The sequence below is a fragment of the Scyliorhinus canicula genome, chromosome 13, assembly GCF_902713615.1.
Source record: "Scyliorhinus canicula chromosome 13, sScyCan1.1, whole genome shotgun sequence".
Classification (NCBI taxonomy): Eukaryota; Metazoa; Chordata; class Chondrichthyes; order Carcharhiniformes; family Scyliorhinidae; genus Scyliorhinus; species Scyliorhinus canicula.
The window spans coordinates 3,689,917-3,714,569 of NC_052158.1; the positions used below are offsets into that span (position 1 = coordinate 3,689,917).

At 50.0% G+C, this 24,653-nt stretch overlaps 1 protein-coding gene across 1 annotated transcript; it reads left to right on the plus strand.

Moving 5' to 3' along the window:
• The first annotated feature begins 5,720 nt into the window (after nt 1-5,720).
• On the plus strand, nt 5,721-24,088 carry LOC119975845 (tripartite motif-containing protein 35-like). The gene is made up of 5 exons (XM_038815726.1): nt 5,721-5,882; nt 11,000-11,233; nt 13,597-13,619; nt 13,712-13,827; nt 23,891-24,088. Exons 1-5 carry the CDS (start codon nt 5,727-5,729, stop codon nt 23,911-23,913), a joined length of 552 nt encoding a protein of 183 aa, XP_038671654.1. The 5' UTR covers nt 5,721-5,726; the 3' UTR covers nt 23,914-24,088.
• Nucleotides 24,089-24,653: the final 565 nt, after the last annotated feature.

Sequence of the window (24,653 nt, forward strand, 5' to 3'; positions counted from 1 at the left end):
CTAAGGCAGCACGTCAGGGCTCACAAGACCGACCCCATTGTTGAAAAGGTGCGCCTGCTTCATTCCAACCCACAGTACGCATTTGTTGAGTTCCCGGACGGTCGCCAGGACACAGTATCCCTCTGGGACCTGGCACCCGCTGGATCCAGCACCCCATCTACCCCCACCGAGGAACTCCTTTCCCCATTCACTATGTGGCCGCCCCCTTGCGCCCCCGATTCTGCGAGCTCACCCCACCAGTCCTAAGCACCAGCACCAGCTCGCCCCCCGCGCCCCCAGTCTCCATTCGACCAGGAGGTATATGAGGCTCGGACAAGACTCGCCCTGGAGCCGGCAACCGTACCCCAGACCTCGACGCCCGTCCAGCCACCGCAAGAGGCTGCAACCCCGGTGCTCCGCAGATCAAAACGGAAAATTCGTCCACCGGACAGACTGACTCGTTGAGCCATCACCCCCGCCGGACTTGATGTTTTTAACAGGGGGTGAATGTGGTGAATGTGATTCACACTATATATAGTTGCCAATATCACTCCATGTATATATGTTCGTTATCTACCCATTGTAAATGCAGTTGCACTATCCGACCACCAGGGAGAGTCGCTCTGGGAGTACGTGAGAGTTTGTACTGGGCTCCTCCCTTGGCTCCGCCCAGGACTCCTCCCCCTGGGACCGATGTATAAAGATCAGTGCCTTAGAGCCAGCCTGCCATTTCACCTGAAGTTCAATGACGAATAGGCTGGCTCTATTGTAAGTGTATTAAAGCCTCTGTTCAGATCCAACTACACATGTTCGCTGAATTGATGGTTCCATCATGGATGTTGTTTGATTGGAACAGCATTTCCCACATCTACATCATGTATAGCCATTTTAGTGCTTCCCAACTTATCTCCACAAACGTGCCCATGTGATATCAATAACTCTTTCAGGTCAGTCCGTTTTTCTTCTGGAAGGTAACTCAACAATTTATCCCAATTTTTAAGAACATCCTGATTTTCCAATTTAATTTGAGGTATGTCAAATTCTAAGTCATCTGGATTTGGTTTGTCTCTTTGAGTTAGACTCATTAAAACCTCCTCCTTTTGCTCTCCTTCCCTTTCAAAGTACCTTTTAAGCATATTCACATGACACATTCGGTGAGTTTCCCTTCTATCTGGACTTCTTACCATATAATTCACCGCACTTAATTTCCTTTCAATCTGATAAGGTCCACAAAACCTTGCTTTTAAAGGTCCACCTACCACTGGTAACAATACTAAAACTTTATCTCCACTGGCAAAACTTCGAACTTTGGATTTCTTGTCTGCTACCCATTTCTTCACATTTTGTGCAACTTTTAAATGCTGTCTAGCCAATTCACCTGCTCTATTTAATCATTCATTAAAATTTGACATGTATCCAATAATGTAATTTCCGATTTCTCACTCACCAATTTTTCCTTAATCAATTTAAGTGGTCCTCTTCCCTCATGACCAAAAATTAGTTCAAAAGGACTGAATTTGGTTGACTCATTAGGTGCATCCCTAATTGCAAACAGTATGAATGGAATTCCTTTATCCCAATCCTCTGGATAATCGTGACAATAAGCCCTCAACATTGTCTTTAGTGTCTGATGCCACCTTTCTAACGCTCCCTGCGATTCTGGATGGTACGCAGTTGATTTAAATTGTTTTATTCTTGAGCTATCCATAACTTCGTTGAATAACCTTGAGGTAAATTTTGATCCTTGATCCGATTGTATTTCTGTGAATAGTCCATGTCTGGTAAAGAATTTATGTAACTCCTCCACAATCTTTTTAGCTGTAATATTACGTACTGGAATGGCCTCTGGAAACCTAATAGACACATTCATTATAGTCAAAAGATATTGATTCCCACTTTTCGTTTTAGGAAGCGGTCCAATGCAATCAATTAAAGGTTCCTCAAATGCTGGAATGGGTATTAAGGGCACTGGATTTATCACTGCTTGAGGTTTCCCTATCACTTGACATGTGTGACATGATCGACAAAATTTAACTGCATCTTACTGTAGTCCAGGCCAATAAAAATGTTTTGGGATTTTAGCTTGAGTTTTCCTTACTCCCAAATGACCTCCCACTGGTACCTCATGTACAACTTGCAACACCTCCTTTCTATACCCTACCGGCAATACCACTTGATGAACTTCTGCCCATTTTTTATCCGTCTGCATTTTATCATCAAGACATCACTTTTACGGTAATAACACTCTGGTGTCCTCTCAGATTCCTCTTCTCTATATGCTTTCGGATACATTCGTTTTATTCCTCTACCTTTCTGTTGTAACTCCACCAATTTTCCTGAACTAAAAATATCTGCCTCATCCTCCACCTGTTCTTGTTCTTTTTTAACCTTCTGATGAAAAATCGTTTCTGATAATTAAACTTCAACTTTATCTTCACTCTTTGATTTCTCCTCTTGTCTTAACCTGTGACTTTGCGACCTTGTTACTACACAATCCGGAAAAATCCCAGCATATTCGTCCTTCAACACTTCAGTTGTCTAATTTTCCACTCGCTTATCAGCCACAGTAGGCATCACTCCCACCTGCGATCCAGCTGTATCATTACCCAAATAAACTGTATTCCTGGACAAGATAGTTTCTCTATTACTCCTACTACCACTTCACCACCCTTCACTGGACTTTCCAACATAACCTTATGTAATGGAACACTACTCCTCTCACCCTGAATTCCACATATTGCCACCTTTTCTGGCAATTTTCCTCCCAAACTATATAACTCCTCATCTCTTACCATTAAAGATTGACTAGCTCCCGTATCTCTTAAAATTGTGACTTCTTTATCTGCTCCTCCTGATACACATGAGTAAACTTTACCCACACAAGTCAATTCTTGAAAGACATCTGGCACCTTCTTCTCAATCACCTCTTGATCAGGCTGTACAACCTTTTGCACCTCCTTCACTTCATTTATGACTTTAACAAATCCCACGGTCTTATTTTGTTTTACCACATCAGCCTTCCCAGTGCTTTTCTTCAACCACCAACACTGTGACTTTACATGGCCTAGTTTATTACAGTGAAAACATTTGAAACTTTTCATTTCTTTTCCAACCTCCTGGATTTCTTTTTTAATCTGAGGTATACTCTCTTTATTGTCTCCCATCAGATCACCTTTACCTTACCACTTAAGTATTTCTCATGTCCCCAGTTTCTATCCCTCACAGGCTGAAACTGATGTTGGAAACCAAGCTTTGAGTTATGAACTAATTCATAATTATCCGCCATTCTGCTGCTAACCTCACAGTTTTAACCCTCTGCTCTTCCACATGAGTTCTCACTACATCAGGAATTGAATTTTTAAACTCCTCCAAAGGTATAATTTCTCTGAGAGCTTCATATGTTAGGTCTATTTTCAAAGCTCTCAAAATTACTCTGTTTGAGCCTTTCAAACTCCATGTATGTTTGACCAAATTTTTTCCTTCAATTTCTAAACCTTTGTCTGTAGGCTTCAGGCACTAGTTCATATGCATCTAAGATGGATTTTTTCACCCCCTCATACGTCCCAGATACCTCCTCCAGTAGTGATGCAAACACGTCACTAGCCCTACCTCCCAGCTTTGTTTGAATCAGTAATACCCACATTTCCTGTGGCCATTTCATTTGTTTAGCTACCTTCTCAAATGAAATGAAAAAGGCTTCCACCTCCTTCTCATCAAACCTTGGCAATGCTTGGACATATTTAAATAGATCCCTGCCAAGCCTTCAACTTTGACGCTCTTTCTCTTTATCCTCATCACTGTCCTCAAACTGTACGTTTCCCTTTACACCCGCCAATTTTAACTGACTGTCATGTTTCATGGTCATTTTCTGAAGTTCTGACTCTCTCTCTTTCTTTTTCCTCTCTCTCTTTCTCTCTCTCTTTCTTTCCCCTTGAACTGTATCTCCCTTTCTCTTTCTTTCTGTTCTGCTGGAGCTATTCTTTCTGTTTTGCATTCTTCTCTCTCTTTTTCTTTTTCCTCTCTCTCTCTTTCGTATTCAAGCTGCTTTAATTCTTTATCATGTTCTATTTGTTTAACTTGTAAGTGAATTTTTGCCATGACCAATGAGTCAGACTGTATCTCAGGCAATTTTAAATGCTTAGCGACCGCTATAATTGCCTCATCTTTTTGCATTTTGTCAGGTAATGTTAACTGCAATGTTTTTGCCAAATCTAAAAGCCTGTTTTTAGTCTCTGTCCATAAGGTACTGCGCGTGACTGTCTCCACCCCCAAAAGCTTCAGAGCCTCTGAAAGAGCCATTGTCCACAACACACTCCCTACTTAAACTGGAATACCACACCTGAAAAGCCAACACAATATGCTCACTTCTCACTTGGTGCGATTCTCCGCAACGGCGGAGAATCGGGAAGACTGCCGTGGAAGAGGCCGTCTTCCATGGCAGCCTCCGCGCCCCCTCCCGGGACCAGATTCTCCCCCCCGGGCGGGGCTAGGAGCCATGCCCCGGGGGTCTCGATGGCGCGGCCTTGATGACCGTCGTCAAGGCCACGTGCCGAGAATGACGCGCGGCTGTCACCTGTATGACGTCAGCCGCGCATGCGGCGGTTGGACGGCTCCAACCCGCGCATGCACGGATGATGTCATCACGCAGACGGCTCTGACCCGCTCATGCGCGGAGCCGTCTTTTCCCTCAGCCGCCCCGCAAGACGTGGCGGCTTGATCTTGCGGAGCGGGGGAGGGAAAATAGTGTGTCCATTTTGGACGCAGGCCCGACGATCGGTGGGCACCAATCGCAGGCCTTTTCCCTCCGGAGCATGGCCTTGTTGCTCCCGCGCCAATTGGGCCCCAAACGGGCTTCTGGCACCTGTTTCACGACGGTGGTGACCAGGTGTGGTTGCCGCCGTCGTGAAAAGGTTGTAAACGGCCGGCCACTCTGCCCATCGGCCTCAGAGAATCGCCGTTTGTCGTTAAGAATGGCGAGCGCCGATTCGGCGTGCAGGGGGGTGAGAATAGCGGGAGGCGCAAAAAATTGCAGGAGGCCCTCCCGCTATTCTCCCAGGCCGCGTGGGGAGTGGAGAATTCCGCCCACTGTCTTTAAGTTCACTAAGCCAATCCAATAGATAAACTTTTATCCCGGACAAGCCCCCAATTTGTTATGAGCCAGGGTTTAGAAAACCCCAAAGTGTGTTATGGAGTTCACCTGAGCCACAACTTTCAATAGATTGTAGTTATGGGGAACACACGGGCTTACTCTGCAGGTGTGATGATACAGAAATCTACAGCACATTTAAATTAAAACACTATTTATGAAACCAGTTAACACTTTATAAACCCACAGTAAACATCTTAACAACTATCAACACCAATAAATCCCCCAAAGAGTACTCTCTAAGTAACTCTTAATCTTTCCTTTCAACTTCCATAAGACAAAAAGATCCCTTTTTACAGAAAGACATCAGGTTTAACTTCACTGCTGAGAACAGTTCCCACTTTAAAATCACCAAATGAACATTAATGAGCTTGCAGAGATTCATACACATCTTGCTGTGACTACAGCTTCTCCAAATCTAAAACTAAACACATCCTGTAGCTGCGAGCCCAAAGTGAAAGTAAAAGCAGACAGACAGCCCAGCTCCACCCACACTCTGACATCACTGATAAACCCCCATTTCTTAAAGGTACATCTACTACAGTTAGTTTATAAACCCCATTTCTTAAAGGTACTATCACATGACAATGTGAAGAATAGAATGAGATTTAATTTGGGGCTTTCTATTTCAGAAAGATGTACAAATTATGTTTTTGTTCAGGAGGAACTGCGAACCTCACTCAAGCCAGTCCAGGACAAGAAGGAGGAATGTAACACTGTAAAACGTGATTATGAGAAAACATTAACTCACATTCAGGTATTTCTGAGCTTATTTTGTTCTACATTCTGTAAACATTGGCAGAATTGTACTGTGCAGAATTCTGGGGCTGGATTCTCCAATTTGAAGACTACGTGCTGACTCCAGCGTGAGAACAGTGGCTTTTTACGCCCGAAACAATAGCGCAAAAGCTGCACTGATCCTCCGTCTGGTGGGGGGGCCTAGCAGGAACACAACGTAAAGCCCTCGGCTTTGATGCGGATATAGCTGGAGAATTGCCGGGTCTGTGGCAGCGGATGGGCACGGTGGCAGCCTGCAGCGACTGCGCCATGCAACATGGCGCCAGCCACAGCGGACCCAGCCTGCCAAAAACTGTCCCCCTGTAATCAGCCTCGCCACCCCAGGAACACCACCCACCAGTGCCCCTAGTCCCCGCCAAAGCCCCCTCCCCCCAGCCTGCCAAAAACTGTCCCCCTGTAATCAGCCTCGCCACCCCAGGAACACCACCCACCAGTGCCCCTAGTCCCCGCCAAAGCCCCTCCCCCCAGCCTGCCAAAAACTGTCCCCCTGTAATCAGCCTCGCCACCCCAGGAACACCACCCACCAGTGCCCCTAGCCCCCGCCAAAGCCCCCCCCCCCCCAGCCTGCCAAAAACTATCCCCCTGTAATCAGCCTCGCCACCCCAGGAACAAAATTCGCCCCTAGCCCCCGCCAAAGCCCCCCCCCCCCCCCCCCCCCCCCCCCCAGCCTGCCAAAAACTGTCCCCCTATAATCAGCCTCGCCACCCCTGGTCTCTATTAAAAGAATTACAAAGTGACAGTGGAGTAGGTGTAAAAGAAAATCACAAAGATAGTTCCAGAACTTGTCTTAATGCACAAAGTATTCGGAATAATGTAGATGAACTGATGGCGCAAATCAAGGTAAATTGATCTGATCCCATAGCCATTACGGAAAGGTGGTTACAAGGAGATCAAAACTGGCAACTTAATATTCTGGGGTACTTGACCTTTCAGAAGGACAGGAGGGAAGGAAACGGTGGTGGGGCAGCTCTGTCAATAAGAGATTCAACAAGCACAGTTGTGAGAGACAATCTCGACTCGGATGATGTCGAGTCCATTTGGGTGGAAGTAAAAAGCAGCAAGGGAAAGAAGACACTGGTAGGAGTGGTGTCTCGACCCCCAAACTGCAGCCACACTGTAAGAAAGGGTATAAATTTTAAAAATAGGAGCATATAAAAGAATAGAGAAATAATTATGGTTGACTTTAATCTTCATGTTGATTGGGTTAGTCAAGTTGGAAAGAGTAGCTATGACAACAGATTCATAGTGTATTAGGGATAGTTTCCCAGAGCAATATGCCATGGAGCTAACCAGGGAACAGGCTATCTTGGATCTGGTAATGAGGCAGATTTAATAAATGACCTCAGAGTAACTGATCCCCTCAGAAATAGTGATCATAACATGATGGAATTTAAGGATGGTATTTACTGGCTGTTCAAACTAATGGGCAGTCACATTCCCTCGCAGGTGCACTGGTTTCCCAGCGATGGGGGGTGCCATGAGTGGGAAATCTCATTTATAACGGCGAGACCGGTAGATCCCACTGACCGGTCACCTCCCCCGGCAAAAATGCACAGCGGGATGGTCGGTAAATCCCACCCTAATATTCAGATTGAGAGTGAGAAACGCGGGTCTGAAACAATTGCGTTTAACTTCAATAAAGGGAATTACAATGAAACGAGGATAGAATCAGCTAAAATGGACTGGGCAGATAGATCAGCAGGAAAGACAGTGAACAAGCAGTGGCAGACATTTAAGGAGGGAATTCATGACTCACAGCAAAAATGTATCTCAGTAAGGAGGAAAGATTCTAAAAGGGGATAAAGCAACCCTGGCTCACCAAGGAAGTTAAGGAGCGCATTAAGTTGAATGTGAGTCATCGGGCTCTGCCAGTCCTGGTCGCTGTCCATTATTTGTACCATGATGTTGATGCCCTCAGCGATGGCCCTCAATGGCTAGGCCATGCTCTGGAGTGTCACTTGCATCTGGAACATGTCCCTCAGCAACTGGGACATGATGTTGAGGCCCTCAGCCATGGACGTCACGGACTGACCCACACCCTGGGCACCACCACTCAAGGTGCAGATGTCGTGCTCCAAGCATTCTACTGCAGTCGCCACCCTAGCAGTGTTGGCCGGGTGCCACATATTTTTAGCACCTTCAACAGCAGCCAAAGCCTTTGGGATTCCTCCAGTCGGCTACCCAGTTGCTGTAATGTCGCTGCCATCCTCCACTGAATGTTGTGGCTCTGGCCTATCATCTGCATCAGCTCTGGGACAATCTTGTCCAAAGGCAATTTGGCATTGTCCATCTGGCTGGGGCCCAGCTGAGGCCTGGGATCAGCAGACCTCTGACTGCTGCCTCCCTTGAATGTTCCTCCCTCCACCTGATGTGTATCAGCAACTGTGAGGTGCTCACCAGATTGTGCCCCAGAGGCCTGTCCACTAATGTCGCCACCGAGGTGTGTATCTCTGCGCTAGTGGAAGATGGAGGTGATATCTGTGATGCCTCAATGGTGTTCTGCTCGGAGCTCTCCTCCAAGGTGGTCTCTTGGGTGACGGGGGGGCGGGGGGGGGGGGGGGAGTCCCATCAGATGGAGATCCTGTGAGACAGTGGACATGTGGTCGGTGAGAGGGAAGGATTACTTTGTCTCACTTGAGAAGGTCACCTGGGTGAAGGGGCCATAGATCCTCACCCCTGTGGCACAGGCCAACCTCGCTGTCAGTGACTGCTCTCTCCTCAGTCAAACCTGCGATCTCCAGGGCCTGTTCCTAATCGGGGGTAGGACTCGCATCTCTCCCATCCGTCTTGGCCCTTCCCACTTATTATGGGCTATCTTCTCCTGTGGAGGCAAAGAGAGAGCATTGTGAGCCGCACGTTGGCATTGCTGACCCTGCTGCTGGTCCTCTGACCCCCTCGGGGGAACAGGGGGCGGGATTCTCCGACCCCCTGGGGGTCGGCGGGGGCGGGAATGGCGACGCGCCGGTCGGTGGGCCCCCCGCAGCAATTCTCCGGCCCGCAATGGGCCGAAGTCCCACCGCTGACAGGCCTCTCCCGCCGGCGTGGATTAAACCACCTACCTGACCGGCGGGATTGGCAGGCGCGGGCGGGCTCCGGAGTCCTGGGGGGGGCGCGAGGCGTTCTGACCCCAGAGGGTGCCCCACAGTGGCCTGGCCAGCGATTGAGCCCACCGATCGGTGGGCGGGCCTGTGCCGTGGGGGCACTCTTTTTCTTCCGCCTTTGTCATGGTTTTCACCATGGCCGAGGCGGAAGAGACCCCCTCCCCTGCACATGCGCCGGTATGACATCAGCAGCCGCTGTCGCTCCAGCGCATGCGCGGACCTACGCTGGCCGGCGAAGTCCTTTCGGCCCTGGCTGGCGTGGCGCCAAAGGCCGTTCACGCCAGCCGGCGGAGTGGGAACCACTCAGGCGCGGGCCTATCCCCTCAATGTGAGGGCTTGGCCCGAAAGGTACGGAGACTTCTGCACCTTTGGGGCAGCCCGACGCCGGAGTGGTTCAGGCCACTCCAACATGACGGGACCCCCCGCCCCGCCCTGCCAGGTAGGGGAGAATCCGGGCCAGGGAGTCCCGACTCTCATTCACAGCATCTGGCCAGGTCAGCATCTCCAAAGCGAGGAGCAGGTCTGTGCGCTGCCATGCTTGTGTGTGGACTGGGAGTGAGTGGTGAGGGAGCGTTTAAAAGCAGCTCCCCCTTGTTAGTGGTGAGACGCTGAGGCACGAGTCTGAGACAGCCAATAATGGCGAGTATCTGGTGGGGGCCCATTTTTGGCACTAAGTGCCGTTGAACACGGGCTGCGATCTCGCCAACGCGTCCATCGGGAAACATCCTGCCAAATGACACTTCAAAATGTTTCCGGGGAATTTCCCCCATTATTTCATTGGAGACGGTTCAGAGAAGGTTCACCAGGATGATCCCCGGAATGGAGGGATTGTCCAATGAGAAAAGGTTAAACCGGTTGGGACTCTACTCATTGGAATTCAGAAGAATGAGAGGCGATTTCATTGAAACATATCGGATTGTTAAGGAGCTGACAGGGTCAATGCTGAGAGGATGTTTCCCGCATGGGAGCGTCTAGGGCCAGAGGCCACAGTGTCAGAATAAAGGGGAGCCAATTTCAGACTGAGAAGAGGAGGAATTCCTTCTCTCAGAGGGTTGTGAGTCTTTGGAAGTCCTTCCCACAGAGAGCTGTGGGGGCAGAGCCCTTGTGTATGGCTGAGACAGATAGATTCCTGATCTGGGTTACCAGGAAAAGGCAGGAAAGTGGACATGAGGAATGTCGGATCAGCCACGATCCGATTGAATGGTGGAACAGACTCAAGGGGCCGAATGGCCTGTTCCATGTTCCTATTTCTTATAGTCTTAACTAAGAGGTTAAACCTATCAGGAAAGATTAAACTGACTGTGGCTCTTTTCTCTGGAATAGTGAAGCTGTGAGGTGAGCTGAGTTCTTTATAATTATTTCAGGGTTTGATAGTGTAGATCCAGTGAACATGTTTCTACTGGACAGAGAGTCCAAAACCTGGGGTTTAAAATCCAAGATAATCACCAGTAAACCAAATAGAGAAATCAGTAACTCGATCCTCAGTTACAGCTCCCTCTCCTGAATAAATTATCATCTGCTAATCGATTATCTATTATATCTAATCAATTAACTAGATTTCACTGCATTAGGGAATAGTGTTCTGTGTAAAAGACATATCTGGCAGCAGTGGTTAGCACTGCAGTCTCACAGCGCCAAGGTCCCAGGTTCGATCCCGGCTCTGGGTCACTGTCCGTGTGGAGTTTCCACATTCTCCCCGTGTTTGCGTGGGTTTCGCCCCCACAACCCAAAGATGTGCAGGGTAGGTGGATTGGCCACGCTAAATTGCCCCTTAATTGGAAAAAATGAATTGGGTACTCTAAAAAAAAAATTTAAATAAAAGACATGTCTTTGTCTCAATAAATTACAATGTTTGGAATTAACTGGATTAGGAATGTTTTTCTCTGGAGTATTCTGATCTGCACAGAACTGTTCAGGCTGACCAACCTTTTAAAAATCTTCATTTAATTTTCAATCTCACTGATATTTCCCAAAGGACCAAAGTGTAAAGACAGAGAAACAGATTAAAGCCCAATTTGAAAAACTTCACCAGTTTCTCCGTGAGGAAGAGAGGACTGAGTTGGAAGATCTGAAACTGGAGAAAGAGAAAAAGAGTCAGGAGATGAAGGAGAGGATTGAGAAGATAACGGAGGAAATCTCATCGCTTTCAGTCACTGTTCAGGATATTGAACAAGAGCTGAGGGAACAGGACAACATCAAGTTTTTAACGGTAACTGTTTATTTATTTTTCTCTCCTTCACCGTCTTGAAGAATGAGCAGGTTGTGTCATCAAAATCCAGAATATAAAACTCACCGACCAAAACAACCCCAATTACCTGAGACATTTGGGTTTCTCTGTGTCACACCCAAGATCACTAACGGCTCTTTAACACGGAAATGACTAAATCTGGAGCTTGTTTACTGTAATATTCTAGAGGGATAGTTTCATCAAATTAAACCATGAAGAAAATCAGCTTCATTCAGAGTGAGGAACCCTCCGAATGGTCAGACCATTCTCCCCTGAGTGGACATTTCCAGGCGAGCTGTTGGTCTGAGACTGGGAACTACAGCCCAGGATCCAGCCAGGCAGGACCATGTTTCCAATGCTTGGCTGCTCCCCGGCTAGAACTGGAATGATTCTGTCCAGGAGAGAGCTCTCCACAGGGTCAGATACACAGATAGGTAAAGCTTCCTCCCAGCAGTTAAATAGTTCAATGTTCAGAGAGTGAGAGGGGAGAGTCTCCACACTGAAAACATTCAAATTAAGATCAATTTGATTTTCAGAATTTCCCAGGAAGTTCAGTGAACCCCCTGAGTATTTACTTTAGTGAATTCTCTGCTGTGTACTGAGATACTGATGAATCTATTTGAACAGTGTTGGGTGAGGGATAAATGTTGACCAGGACACTGAGAGACTCCTGTGCTCTTCTTGGAATAGAGTCTTGGGATCTTTTCCCTTCACCTGAGCAGACAGAAGAGAGCTGGGTTTCAGATCTGAGTGGAAAGCCGCTCCCTCTGACAATGGAGTTCCCACTCAGCTGGTTGCTCATTGAGCTCAGTGTGACTCACAGCAAGTGGAGCTGACATTAGAATGCATTCTGTCTGCTTCAGCTTATCAGCTTACACAGAGTGGGCTGACACTCTATCTGTAGGATACTGCAGACAAAGATTCAAACACAAGTTTTATGAGTCCCAAGACTGAAGATTAAACTTGATGTGGAGATGCGGCGTTGGACTGGGGTGAGCACAGTAAGAAGTCTCACAACACCAGGTTACGTCTAACAGGTTTGATTTGAATCACTAGCTTTTAGAGTTTGATGAGTCCCAAGACTGAAGGTTAAACTAACATTGCAGATTTTGCCCAGTTTCTCGGATAGTCAGTGATTTCTATTGGAGACTGGTACAGGTACAGGTACACCCCCCCCCCCCCCCAAATCCGGCTGTCCCCCCAGGTACACCCCCCCCCCCCAAATCCAGCTGTCCCCCCAGGTACAGCCCCCCAAATCCGGCTGTCCCCCCAGGTACAGCCCCCCCAAATCCGGCTGTCCCCCCAGGTACACCCCCCCAAATCCGGCTGTCCACAAACCGGAATTGTCCACAAGCCGGAATTGTCCACAAACCGGAATTCTCCAAAAACCCGGAATTGTCCCCAAACCGGAATTGTCCACAGCCCGGAATTGTCCCCAAACCGGAATAGTCCCCAAACCCGGAATTGTCCCCAAACCCGGAGTTGTCCAAAAACCTGGAATTGTCCAAAGACCGGATTTGTCCACAAACCGGAATTGTCAACAAACCCGGAATTGTCCACAAACCCGGAACTGTCCACCATCCGGAATTGTCCCCAAACCCGGAATTGTCCACAAACCGGAATTGTCCACAAACCCGGAATTGTTGACAAAACGGAATTGTCCACAAACCAGGAATTGTCCACAAACCCGGAATTGTCCACAAACCAGGAATTGTCCACAAACCCGGAATTGTCTACAAACCGGAATTGTCCACAAACCAGAATTGTCCACAAACCCGGAATTGTCCACAAACCCGGAACTGTCCACAACCCGGAATTGTCCACAACCTGGCATTCTCCACAAACCAGAATTGTCCACAAACCGGAATTGTCCACAAACCGGAATTGTCCACAACCCGGAATTGTCCACAACCTGGACATTTTTCTCTCCGTGAACTGCTCAGCATTTCCAACATGTATATCATTGACCCTGTCTGTTTAATAACCTGTACCTTATGACAATGGAATTCCTGTTCATCTGGTCATTTTCCATCAGGAACATGTCTGTATTTTCAGCAATATTCAAGATCTTTCTACCAAGTGAGTGTTGATAAATTAATTCCAGTAATTGGACATTGATGAGGATTTTATAATTGGATTGTAACTCTGTGAGTTGTGTTGTGCAGTAAGATCGAGTCATTTGTAATATTGTGGAGTAACTCACAGTCCAGTGAGGACAGCAAGAGGCAGTCCAATAACTTTCTATATTTAAAATGTACTTTTCTGTGGAATCCAGTCTGTTACTTTACCTTTTGTGATAAAATGTTCTCCAAACACAAACAGTAATAATTGTTCTTGTTCCACAGAAATTTCCGGATTTACAGAGAAGGTAAAATCACCCCCTTGATTTGATTTTAATTTCTAACATATTTCTCGGCCAGCCTGGAATGATCCAACACTGACCTTTACCTCCTGTTTCAGACTGAAGCGAACTCTCCCAGAGCCACAGGAGGTTTACCCTTTAATAAATGTGGGGAAGTACATTGGCTCACTGCAGTACAGAGTGTGGAAAAAGATGCTGACGGTGATTAATACAGGTGGGTGTGAGCTTCCTGACCCCAGCTATTAAACAGCTCTCTCTATTATTAGTGGAAGGGATCGGTCTCTTTATATTAAATATAGAATTGTATTTGTAACAGATTAGATTTTACTTCAGTCAGTTTTCTGTTAAAATACAGAATTGTCAGATCAGATATTGTTACGACCCCCTGGGCTAGTGCGCCGTCAATTCAGCCCCACTTGACCCAGAATAACAACACAATTTAAGTTAATAAATAATTCATTGGAAAACACCCAGGGCGGAATTCTCCGCAATGGCCGACGCCGGAGTGAAACCTGGAGTGTTTCACTCCGGCGTCGGAGGCCGCTCCTCGCTCCCCCCCCCCCAATTCTCCACCCCGGGGGGCGAGGAGCGGCGTTGCGGGAAACTCGGCCACCGGGCCTTGATGCTTGCGTCAAAGCGGCGTGCCGAGAATGACGTGGCCGGCGGCGCCTAAGTGACGTCAGCCATGCATGCGCAGGCTGGCTGGCTCCAACCCACGCATGCGCGGTTGTCGTCTTCCCCTCCGCTGCCCCACAAGATGTGGCGGCTTGATCTTGCAGGGCGGCGGAGGGGAAAAAGTGCGTCTCTTAGAGATGCTGGCCCGACGATCAATGGGCACCGATCGCGGGCCAGTCACCGCATAAGCACGCCCGTGGTGCTCGATCCTCTCTCCGACCCCCCACAGGCCCCACACTTACCTGTCCCCACTGTTCACGCCGGCAGTGACCAGGTGTGGTTGCCGCTGGCGTGAACCCGTAGGGGTCGTCAGGCCGCTCGGCCCATCCGGACCGGAGAATCGCCGGTCGCCGGGAAAAACGGCGAGCGCCGATTCTCCGAGTTTGCGACACGCCATTTTGGGGGGTGTGGGAGAATCGCGGGAGGTGCCAGAGCGGCCCTCCCCTGATTCTCCCACCCGGCGTGGGGAGCGGAGAATCGCGCCCCCAGGGTGGGATTCTCCATTTTTGGGACTATGTTCCCACGCCGTCATAAATACTGTGGCCTTTCAGGACAGAAAAACTGGCGTGAAAGGGCCACATATTCCTCGCCCTGCAGGGGGCTAGCAGTGACCCGTCAGGAAGCTTGCAGCTTTTGCTGCTGATACGGACCCCGCACTTCCGGGTCAGAGGTCGGGCATGTGCATGGCGGCGGCCATCAGTGGCCTTGCCGTGCTCCATGGCGGATTCAGACCAAATAGAACATAGAACAGTACAGCACAGAACAGGCCCTTCGGCCCTCGATGTTGTGCCGAGCAATGATCACCCTACTTAAACCCACGTAACCCGTATACCCGGTAACCCAACAATCCCCCCATTAACCTTACACTACGGGCAATTTAGCATGGCCAATCCACCTAACCCACACATCTTTGGATTGTGGGAGGAAACCGGAGCACCCGGAGGAAACCCACGCACACACGGGGAGGACGTGCAGACTCCACACAGACAGTGACCCAGCCGGAAATCGAACCTGGGACCACTGGAGCTGTGAAGCATTGATGCTAACCACCATGCTACCGTGAGGCCTAAATAGTCTGAGTGCCCCCGATCGTCCGTGCTCCTGACCAGGACCACGCGCCCTCCCAAAATTACCTTTCAGCCCCGAAAGGCTTTGTTCCTTAACCACCCAATAATTACAGTCACCAGGTTTGTAAATATAAACACAATTAATTTTATTGATAACACGAACTATAATTAAATGTGCAGCAAATACAACAGATTGACTATTATCTAATTCCTAACACCCCTCCCCACTTAAACTCACCCCACCCTCTACACACTCACACTCACCCCACCCTCTACACACTCTCACTCACCCCACCCTCTACACACTCTCACTCACACACACACACTCACCCCACCCTCTACACTCACCCCACCCTCTACACACTCACACTCACTCACCCCACCCCACCCTCTACACACACACACACTCACACTCACTCACCCCACCCTCTACACACTCACACACTCACTCCCTCACTCACACACACCCCACCCTCTACACACTCACACTCACTCACTCACCACACCCTCTACACTCACTCACACACACTCACCCCACCCTCTACACACTCACACACCCACTCACACACACACACACACACACGCTCACACTCACTCACAAACACTCACTCACACTCTCACTCACACACTCACACACACTCTCACATACACTCTCACACAAACTCATTCACTCACTCACACACACACACACACACTCACACACACTCATACTCACAGACACATACTCACACTCAAACACATACCCACACACACACACACTCATTCACACACACGTACACATGCACACATACACATACTCACACACACAATCATTGACTCACTCACACACTCACTCACAGACACACACTCACCCAGACACACACACTCAGTCATACTCACACACACACTCACAGACACACACTCACCCAGACACACACACTCAGTCATACTCACACACACACACTCACAGACACACACTCACCCAGACACACACACTCAGTCATACTCACACACACACACTCACTCATTCACACACACACTCATTCACTCACTCACACATGCACACTCACACGCAGACATGCATACACACACTCACTCACACAAACACACATACTAACAGACACACACTCACACAGACACACATACTCACACTCATTCACACACACACATACACTAATTCACTCACTCACACACACTCACTCACACATACTCACAGACATACACACTCACATACACACTCACACACACACTCACACACACGCACACATACTCACACTCACACACTCATTCACACACTCACACGCACTCACTCACACTCATTCACACACGCACACACATACTCACACACAAACTCATACACACACACACTAATTCACTCACTCGCACACACTCACACAGACATACACACTCACACACACGCATTCACTCTCACACATGCACACACTCATTCACACGCACTCACTCACACACACACATACTCACAGGCACACACACACTCAAACACACACACTCAAACACACACTCACACACTAATTCACTCACTCACACACACACATATTCACAGACATACACTCACACACAGACACACACACTCTCACACACAAACTCTCACATATACACTCACACACACACCCACACACATACTCTCACACACACACACACACCCGCACACACACTCACACAGACACTCTCGTGCTCTCCCTCGCTCTCTCCCACTCTCCCTCGCTCTCTCCTTCTCTCTCCCTCGCTCTCACTCTCTCTCCCTCTCCCGCGCTCTCTCTCTCGCCCTCGCTCTCTCTCTCCCTCGGTCTGTCTCTCTCCCTCGCTCTCGCTCTCTCCCTCTCTCTCGCTCTCTCCCTCTCTCTTGCTCTCCCTCTCGCTCTCGCTCTCGCCCTCGCTCTCACTCTCCCTCTCGCTCTCTCCCTCGCTCTCGCCCTCGCGCTCTCTCCCTCGCTCTCCCTCTCTCTCCCTCGCACTCGCTCTCCCTCGCTCTCTCCCTCGCACTCGCTCTCCCTCGCGCTTTCCCTCGCTCTCTCCCTCGCTCTCTCCCTCGCTCTCACTCTCTCCCTCGCTCTCTCTCTCCCTCGTTCTCCCTCTCCCTCACTTGCTCTCTCCCTCTCTCTGTCCCTCGCTCTGTCCCTCGCTCTCTCTCTCCCTCGCTCTCTCTCCCTCGCTCTCCCTCTCTCTCCCTCGCTCTCGCTCTCGCTCTCTCCCTCGCACTCGCTCTCGCTCTCTCCCTCGCTCTCGCTCTCTCCCTCGCTCTCTCTCTCTCTCTCACTCGTTCTCCCTCTCCCTCGCTCTCTCCCTCGCTCTCTCCCACGCTCTCTCCCTCGCCCTCGCTCTCGCGCTCTCTCTCCCTCGCTCTCTCCCTCGCTCTCTCCCTCTCTCTCTCCCTCTCTCTCTCCCTCGCTCTCTCCCTCGCTCTCTCCCTCGCTCTCTCCCTCTCCCTCGCTCGCTCTCTCTCTCGCTCTCTCTCTCGCTCTGTCCCTCGCTCTCTCCCTCACTCTCTCCCTCGCTCTCGCTCTCTCCCTCGGCCTCGCTCACTCCCTCACTCTCGCTCTCTCTCGCACACGCTCTCTCCCTCGCTCACTCCCTCGCCCTCTCCCTCTCTCTCCCTCGCGCTCTCCCTCTCTCTCTCGCACACGCTCTCTCCCTCGCTCTCTCCCTCTCCCTCGCTCTCTCCCACACCCTCGCTCTCACCCTCTCCTTCGCACTCTCCCTCGCTGTCTGTCTCTCCCTCGCTGTCTGTCTCTCCCTCGCTCTCTCCCTTGCTCTCTCCCTCGCTCTCTCCCTCGCGCTCTCCCTCACTTTCTCACTCTCTCTCTCTCCCTCTCTCCCTTGCTCTCTCTATCTCTCCCTCACTCTATCTCTCCCTCGCGCCCTCCCTCACTTTCTCACTCTCTCTCTCTCTATCTCTCCCTCGCTCTATCTCTCCCTCGCGCTCTCCCCCACTTTCTCACTCTCTCTCTCCCCCTCCCTCTCTCTATCTCTCCCTCCCTCTCTCTATCTCTCCCTCTCCCTCTCTATCTCTCCCTCCCACTTGCTCACTCTCTCTTTCCTTGCTGTCCCTCAAGTTCCCTCTCTCTCTCCCTCTCTCTCTTACTCTTGTGTTTTCCATCTCTCCTTTTCTGTCTCTCTCTCACTCTCTCTCTATAACGGGGTTTCCTCAGCTTCTCTGCAGGGTGTGGTCTCCGGGTAAAACCTTCCCCGGTTCCCCGTGTCTTCCCGTTTTCCCTGTGCTCTGTTTAAACTCTTCCCCGGGGGATGAATTTCTAATTCTGGTTCATTGCTGATTTTCCCTAATCACTAACCGGCTGTGAAAGTTACAGTGAGAGTGACTAACATTTTATCCGTGTCCATCTGTTCCCAGCTCCAGTGACCTTCGACCCTAATACAGCCTATCCTGCCCTTTTCCTGTCTGAGGACCTGAGCACTGTGAGAAACACCGGGAAACGGGAGCAGCTTCCCGACAATCCGGAGAGATTTGATTACTATGTCATTGTCCTGGGATCAGAGGGATTCACATCAGAGAAACATTCCTGGGAGGTGGAGGTGGGAAACAAGACTGAGTGGGATGTGGGTGTGGCCAAGGAATCGGTCAATAGGAAGGGGGAAATCACTGCCCTGAATCCAGATAACGGATTCTGGAGATTGGCGCTGAGAGACGGGAATAAATACTGTGCGAAGAATTGGTTCGATCTGTGTGTGAAGCCAAGAAAGATTCGAGTCTGTCTGGATTATGAGGGAGGGATGGTTTCCTTTTATAACTCAGATAACAAGTCCCATATCTACACTTTCACTGGGACATTCACTGAGAAACTCTATCCTTATTTCAGTCCAGGTATCACTGATGGGGGTAAAAACACCGAACCCCTGAAAATCTGTCCCCGGACAGTAACAATCCAGGAGGATGAGGGTTTTATCCCTTCATCCCAATAAAGACTGTTTCCTGTAGGTGGGGGAGGGGAAGGCCCCACACACTGGGTCACTGGGTGGGGGAGGGGAAGGCCCCACACACTGGGTGGGGGAGGGGAAGGCCCCACACACTGGGTCACTGGGTGGGGGAGGGGAAGGTCCCGCACACTGGGTCACTGGGTGGGGGGGGGGGGGGGGGAAGGTCCCACACACTGGGTCACTGGGTGGGGGAGGGGAAGGCCCCACACTGGGTGGGGGAGGGGAAGGCCCCACACACTGGGTCACTGGGTGGGGGAGGGGAAGGTCCCGCACACTGGGTCACTGGGTGGGGAGGGGAAGGCCCCACACTGGGTGGGGGAGGGGAAGGCCCCACACTGGGTCACTGGGTGGGGGAGGGGAAGGTCCCGCACACTGGGTCACTGGGTGGGGGAGGGGAAGGCCCCACACACTGGGTCACTGGGTAGGGGAGGGGAGGCCCCACACACTGGGTGGGGAGGGGGGAAGGTCCCCACACTGGGTCACTGGGTGGGGGGGGGGGGGGGAAGGTCCCACACACTGGGTCACTGGGTGGGGGAGGGGAAGGCCCCACACACTGGGTGGGGAGGGGGGAAGGTCCCACACACTGGGTCACTGGGTGGGGGGGGGGAAGGTCCCACACACTGGGTCACTGGGTGGGGGAGGGGAAGGCCCCACACTGGGTGGGGGAGGGGAAGGCCCCACACACTGGGTCACTGGGTAGGGGGGGAGGCCCCACACACTGGGTCACTGGGTGGGGGAGGGGAAGGCCCCACACACTGGGTGGGGAGGGGGGAAGGTCCCACACACTGGGTCACTGGGTGGGGGAGGGGAAGGCACCACACTGGGTGGGGGAGGGGAAGGCCCCACACACTGGGTGGGGGAGGGGAATGCCCCACACACTGGGTGGGGGGGGGGGGAAGGTCCCACACACTGGGTCACTGGGTGGGGGAGGGGAAGGCACCACACTGGGTGGGGGAGGGGAAGGCCCCACACACTGGGTCACTGGGTGGGGGAGGGGAAGGCCCCACACACTGGGTGGGGGAGGGGAAGGCCCCACACACTGGGTGGGGGAGGGGAAGGCCCCACACACAGGGCCACTGGGTGGGGGAGGGGAAGGCCCCATACACTGGGTGGGGGAGGGGAAACCCACATGTGGGTCACTGGGTGGGGGAGGGGAAGGCCCCACACACTGGGTCACTGGGTGGGGGAGGGGAAGGTCCCACACACTGGGTCACTGGGTGGGGGAGGGGAAGGTCCCACGCACAGGGCCACTGGGTGGGGGAGGGGAAGGCCCCATACACTGGGTGGGGGAGGGGAAGGTCCCGCACACTGGGTCACTGGGTGGGGGAAGGGAAGCCCACACACTGGGTGGGGGAAGGGAAGGCCCATTCGCCGTCTCTTCCATAGCCCCACCCTCAGTGGCCATCTGTCGATGCCGTGACGTTCCGTCCTGGAGTCCGGAGGAGGCGGGGGCTCCTGGTGGGATGCTCCCGATGTGGGAGGCCTCCCCTTGCCCATTGTGGATTCTGTGTGGTGGGTGTTACACACGGTAACCCGGGCAATAGAGACTGAGGCCAATTCACGGCCTATAATTTCTGTAGCCTGGAGCAGTCTGTGTTTAATATTTATACAGAGTGTGTGAGATTCCAGCTCCTCTTCCATTACCTAAAGGGGCTGATCCTCAATGTCTGGTTACAGTTCAGTCCCACGTTCCTGATCATTGACCACCCAGTGCTGAGGAGATCGAGCAGAGGACCCCCTTGTTCTCCTGCTCTTGGGCCTGGTAAAGGTGGCCATTAACAGGTCCAGGCAGTGGGCAGTTGAGAGGATTATTCGGTGTAATTTGCTGCCTCTCTTCCACAGCTCCATCCATGCCTGGGTGTCCCTCGAGGAGTGGGAGCACACATTCCACTGGGACGCTTGATGGCACCCACGGCCAGTGGGTAGGGGGTGGGAGGGGGGGGGGGGCAGCGGTGGGGGTGATGGTGGGGGGATGGGATGGTGGCTGGTGTTCATTATCAACCCTGGGAAAGTCATTTTAATTTGAGTTTTAAAGTTTATTTTAAAGTTTTGGATCTTTGCCACAATGGGTTATTCTTCCCCCTTTCAAATGGGGAACTTTATCGTTTAGGATTTATTCAAAAGAGGAAAAAAACAGATGCAGACTGAAACTGTCCTTTTTGGGTTCGGAGGTAGATGCTTGTATTGTCTAATTCTGTAAATAAATGATATATAAGTGTGTAAAGATTAGCTCCAGTTCTATCCTTCACCACTGTCTGGAATATCACACTTTGGGGGAGAGTGACAGTGAATCCTCCACAGAAGAAGCTTTGGTTGGTGTTGTTCCCAGGACAGAGTCTCACCCGGCATCACCGAATGGTTAAAAGGGGATGTTTCACTTTGACATCATTTATCTCGCCTATACTTCCATCCCATTCCCAAACTTTAACTCGCTGCTCTGTCTTGTTACTGTCACTGACTCTGGGATGATTTTAGAATAAACTCGGACAAAATGGTTTGAAGTGTTTAGATTGGCCAAAGACACGGCTTTTCACCTTTACACAGGAAAACTTTAGTTGGAATAACAATAACATAACATGAACATAGACTGCTTCATTATGAGGAGTCAAAAACACAGCTGAACATTGAGCGGTCATCTGCGAACATCCCCACTTCTGACCTTCTGATGGAAGGCAGGTCATTGATGAAGCAGCTGAAGATGTTTGGGCCTCGGACACGACCCTGAGGAACTCCTGCAGTGATGTTCTGGAGCTGACGAGATTGACCTCCAACCACCACAACCATCATCCTTTGTGCCGGGTATGACTCCAACCAACAGAGAGCTTTCCCCCTTATTCTCATTGACTCCAGTATAGCTCGGGCTCCTTGATGCCACACTCGGTCAAAAGCTGCCTTGATGTCGAGGGCAGTCACTCCCACCTCACCTCTGGCATTCAGCTCTTTTGTTCATGTTTGACCCAAGGCTGTAATGACCCTGGCATAACCCAAACTGAGCGTCTGTGAGCAGGTTATTGCCGAGTAAGTGTCGCTTGATAGCACTGTTGATGATTCCTTCCATCACTTGAAATGAAATTAAATGAAAAAGAAATTAAATGAATGCTGATGATGGAGAGTAAACTGAGAGAGCAGAAATTGGCTGGGGTGGATTTGTCCTGTTTCTTATGAACAGGACAATTTCCCACATTGCCGGGTAGATGCCAGTGTTGTAGCTGTACTGGAACAGCTTGGCTAGGGGTGCGGCAAGTACTGGAGCACAAGTCTTCAATACTATTGCCGGGATATTGTCAGGGTCCAGAGCCTTTGCAGTATCCACTGCCTTCAGCCGTTTCTTGATATAATAGTAATATTAATCTTTATTATTGTCACAAGTAGACTTACATTAACACTGGAATGAAGTTACTGTGAAAATCTCCCAGCCGCCACATTCCGGCGCCTGTTTGGCTACACAGAGGGAGAATTCGGGACTCGTGGGAGGAAACCGGAGCACCCGCACAGACAGTGACCCAAGTTGGGACCCTGGTGTGGTGAAGCAACAGTGCTAACCTAATGGAGCCATTCACTGACACAAACAGTGATGCTCCCTTTGCTCGTTACTGTAAGTTCGTAAACAGTCAACAGAATCGTCTCCCCAAAAAGAAACAGCTGTGTTCTAGCACCGCCATGTGGCCAAAGTCAGTAATGCATGGGAAATAAATCTGTGGAATTCCGATCTCAGCCAGCGGGTGGCAGTGCTGCTCCATGGAGAATAGGATTTTTACGTTTAAAATGTTTAAAATCATTTACCTGAATAAAAATCAAAACAAAGAAACCCTGGAGAGATATCATCAGATATTAGTGACTGAAATGAAGTTTTGCGAACTAATTGAACATTGAAATAAATTTGAGGGCATGAATAACAAGGATTCTGAGAAATTACTGGGTTAAAAATAAATCCACAGACAGTGTGTGGGTTTAGGTTTATTGTTTTGCTGACAAGAAATGTTGTTGTATCAAGTAAACTATATTTATACAATCTAACAATTTGATCTTTGTAATAAAAACAAAATACTGCGAATGCTGGAAATCATCTGAAAAAGATTCATATTCCACTCGAGACGTCAACTCTGTTTCTCTCTCCAGAGACCAGGACCTGCTGAACATTTTTCCAGAACTTTCTGTTTTTATTATTAATTTGATCTGCTGGTTAATTGAACAGGGAAACAGGTTGTTCCAGTCTCACCAGGAGCTGCTGGACTGGTTTTTAAAAATCTAATTTTATTGCTGCAATACCATTCCCAGCCAGAGGGAGGTGATGTTGTTCTGTCTAATTTCACTTTCATTCTCACATTCTAACTACCCACCAATGTCCCAGTTATTAAACCAGGAGGACATTCTTATCCTCTCTGTATTCGGAATCCAGGCCCAGATTTGTGAATTCAGCTCCTTACACAGAGGAAGATCCCAAACTGGGAAATTTCACTCTCCCAACCTGGGCTTTTTAAAAATATTCTCCAGACCGGCAGTGTGGAATTTCCCAATAGGGACTCGGTGTGTGACAGGAACATGGAAATCCAGGATCATGTTTATTTTCCCTCCTCTGTTACTGATTCAATTCTCTTTCAGTTGTGAATAAAGGTCCTGCCTGAATTGTCAGATCAGCGAGTGTTGGAGCATTTTGTGTTTTTGGTATTCCTGCCAGTACCAGGTATCCAGCAGCAGGTGGCGATACTGCGCTGTAAAACTTTACTGATCTTTGTACAGCTCAACATCACCATCGTGTGGCTGAATCTGGCACTACAATGAACTGCAAGTGAAAGTTCAGGATATATCAATTACTTTGTATTTCAGTCTTCAGGCATTTCTTTATGTATTGTTTTTATTTAATGACACAATTAGTGACAACCTTTTGTCAATGGCGGTTTCTGACCCTTGACCTCTGTCCCGGATCCTAATCACCGGGTCAAGTCATTGTGATGTCAGGGATGATGTCACCACCCCGAGGCCCCGCCCCTTTCCGGATCAGGATCAGAACCGGAGCAGATTCTCAGACACTGGTTTTCATCCCAAGCCCCGAAGAAAGGATAAAGTTTCTCAGTGAATTGATTCCCAGTGAAGGTGTGGAGATGGGACTTTGTGCCCACGTTGTAAAATGAAACTGTCCCAGACTCATAACTGAGATAAACTCCCACCTTCCCGGGGATCTGACCGACAGGGAGACGGGATCGAGGAGAGGAATTTACATTAAACTCATCCTGATACCGCTCAATGGTCGAGAATCCAGTCCCTGGGATCAGACTGACCCAGTCCTTCCTCTCCACAGACTCTGCGGCTACTCCCAGACTCCATTCCCGATTCCCCGTCACCTCCACTTCCCAGTAATGTCTCC

Bases quoted from the DNA above. Each gene is read 5' to 3' on its own strand.
- LOC119975845 (XM_038815726.1), top strand. From the start codon at position 5,727: ATGAGATTTAATTTGGGGCTTTCTATTTCAGAAAGATGTACAAATTAT. The intron at 11,234-13,596 runs GTAACTGTTTAT...CTTGTTCCACAG, and splicing joins ACAACATCAAGTTTTTAACG to AAATTTCCGGATTTACAGAG. The intron at 13,828-23,890 runs GTGGGTGTGAGC...ATTCTCTTTCAG, and splicing joins GCTGACGGTGATTAATACAG to TTGTGAATAAAGGTCCTGCC.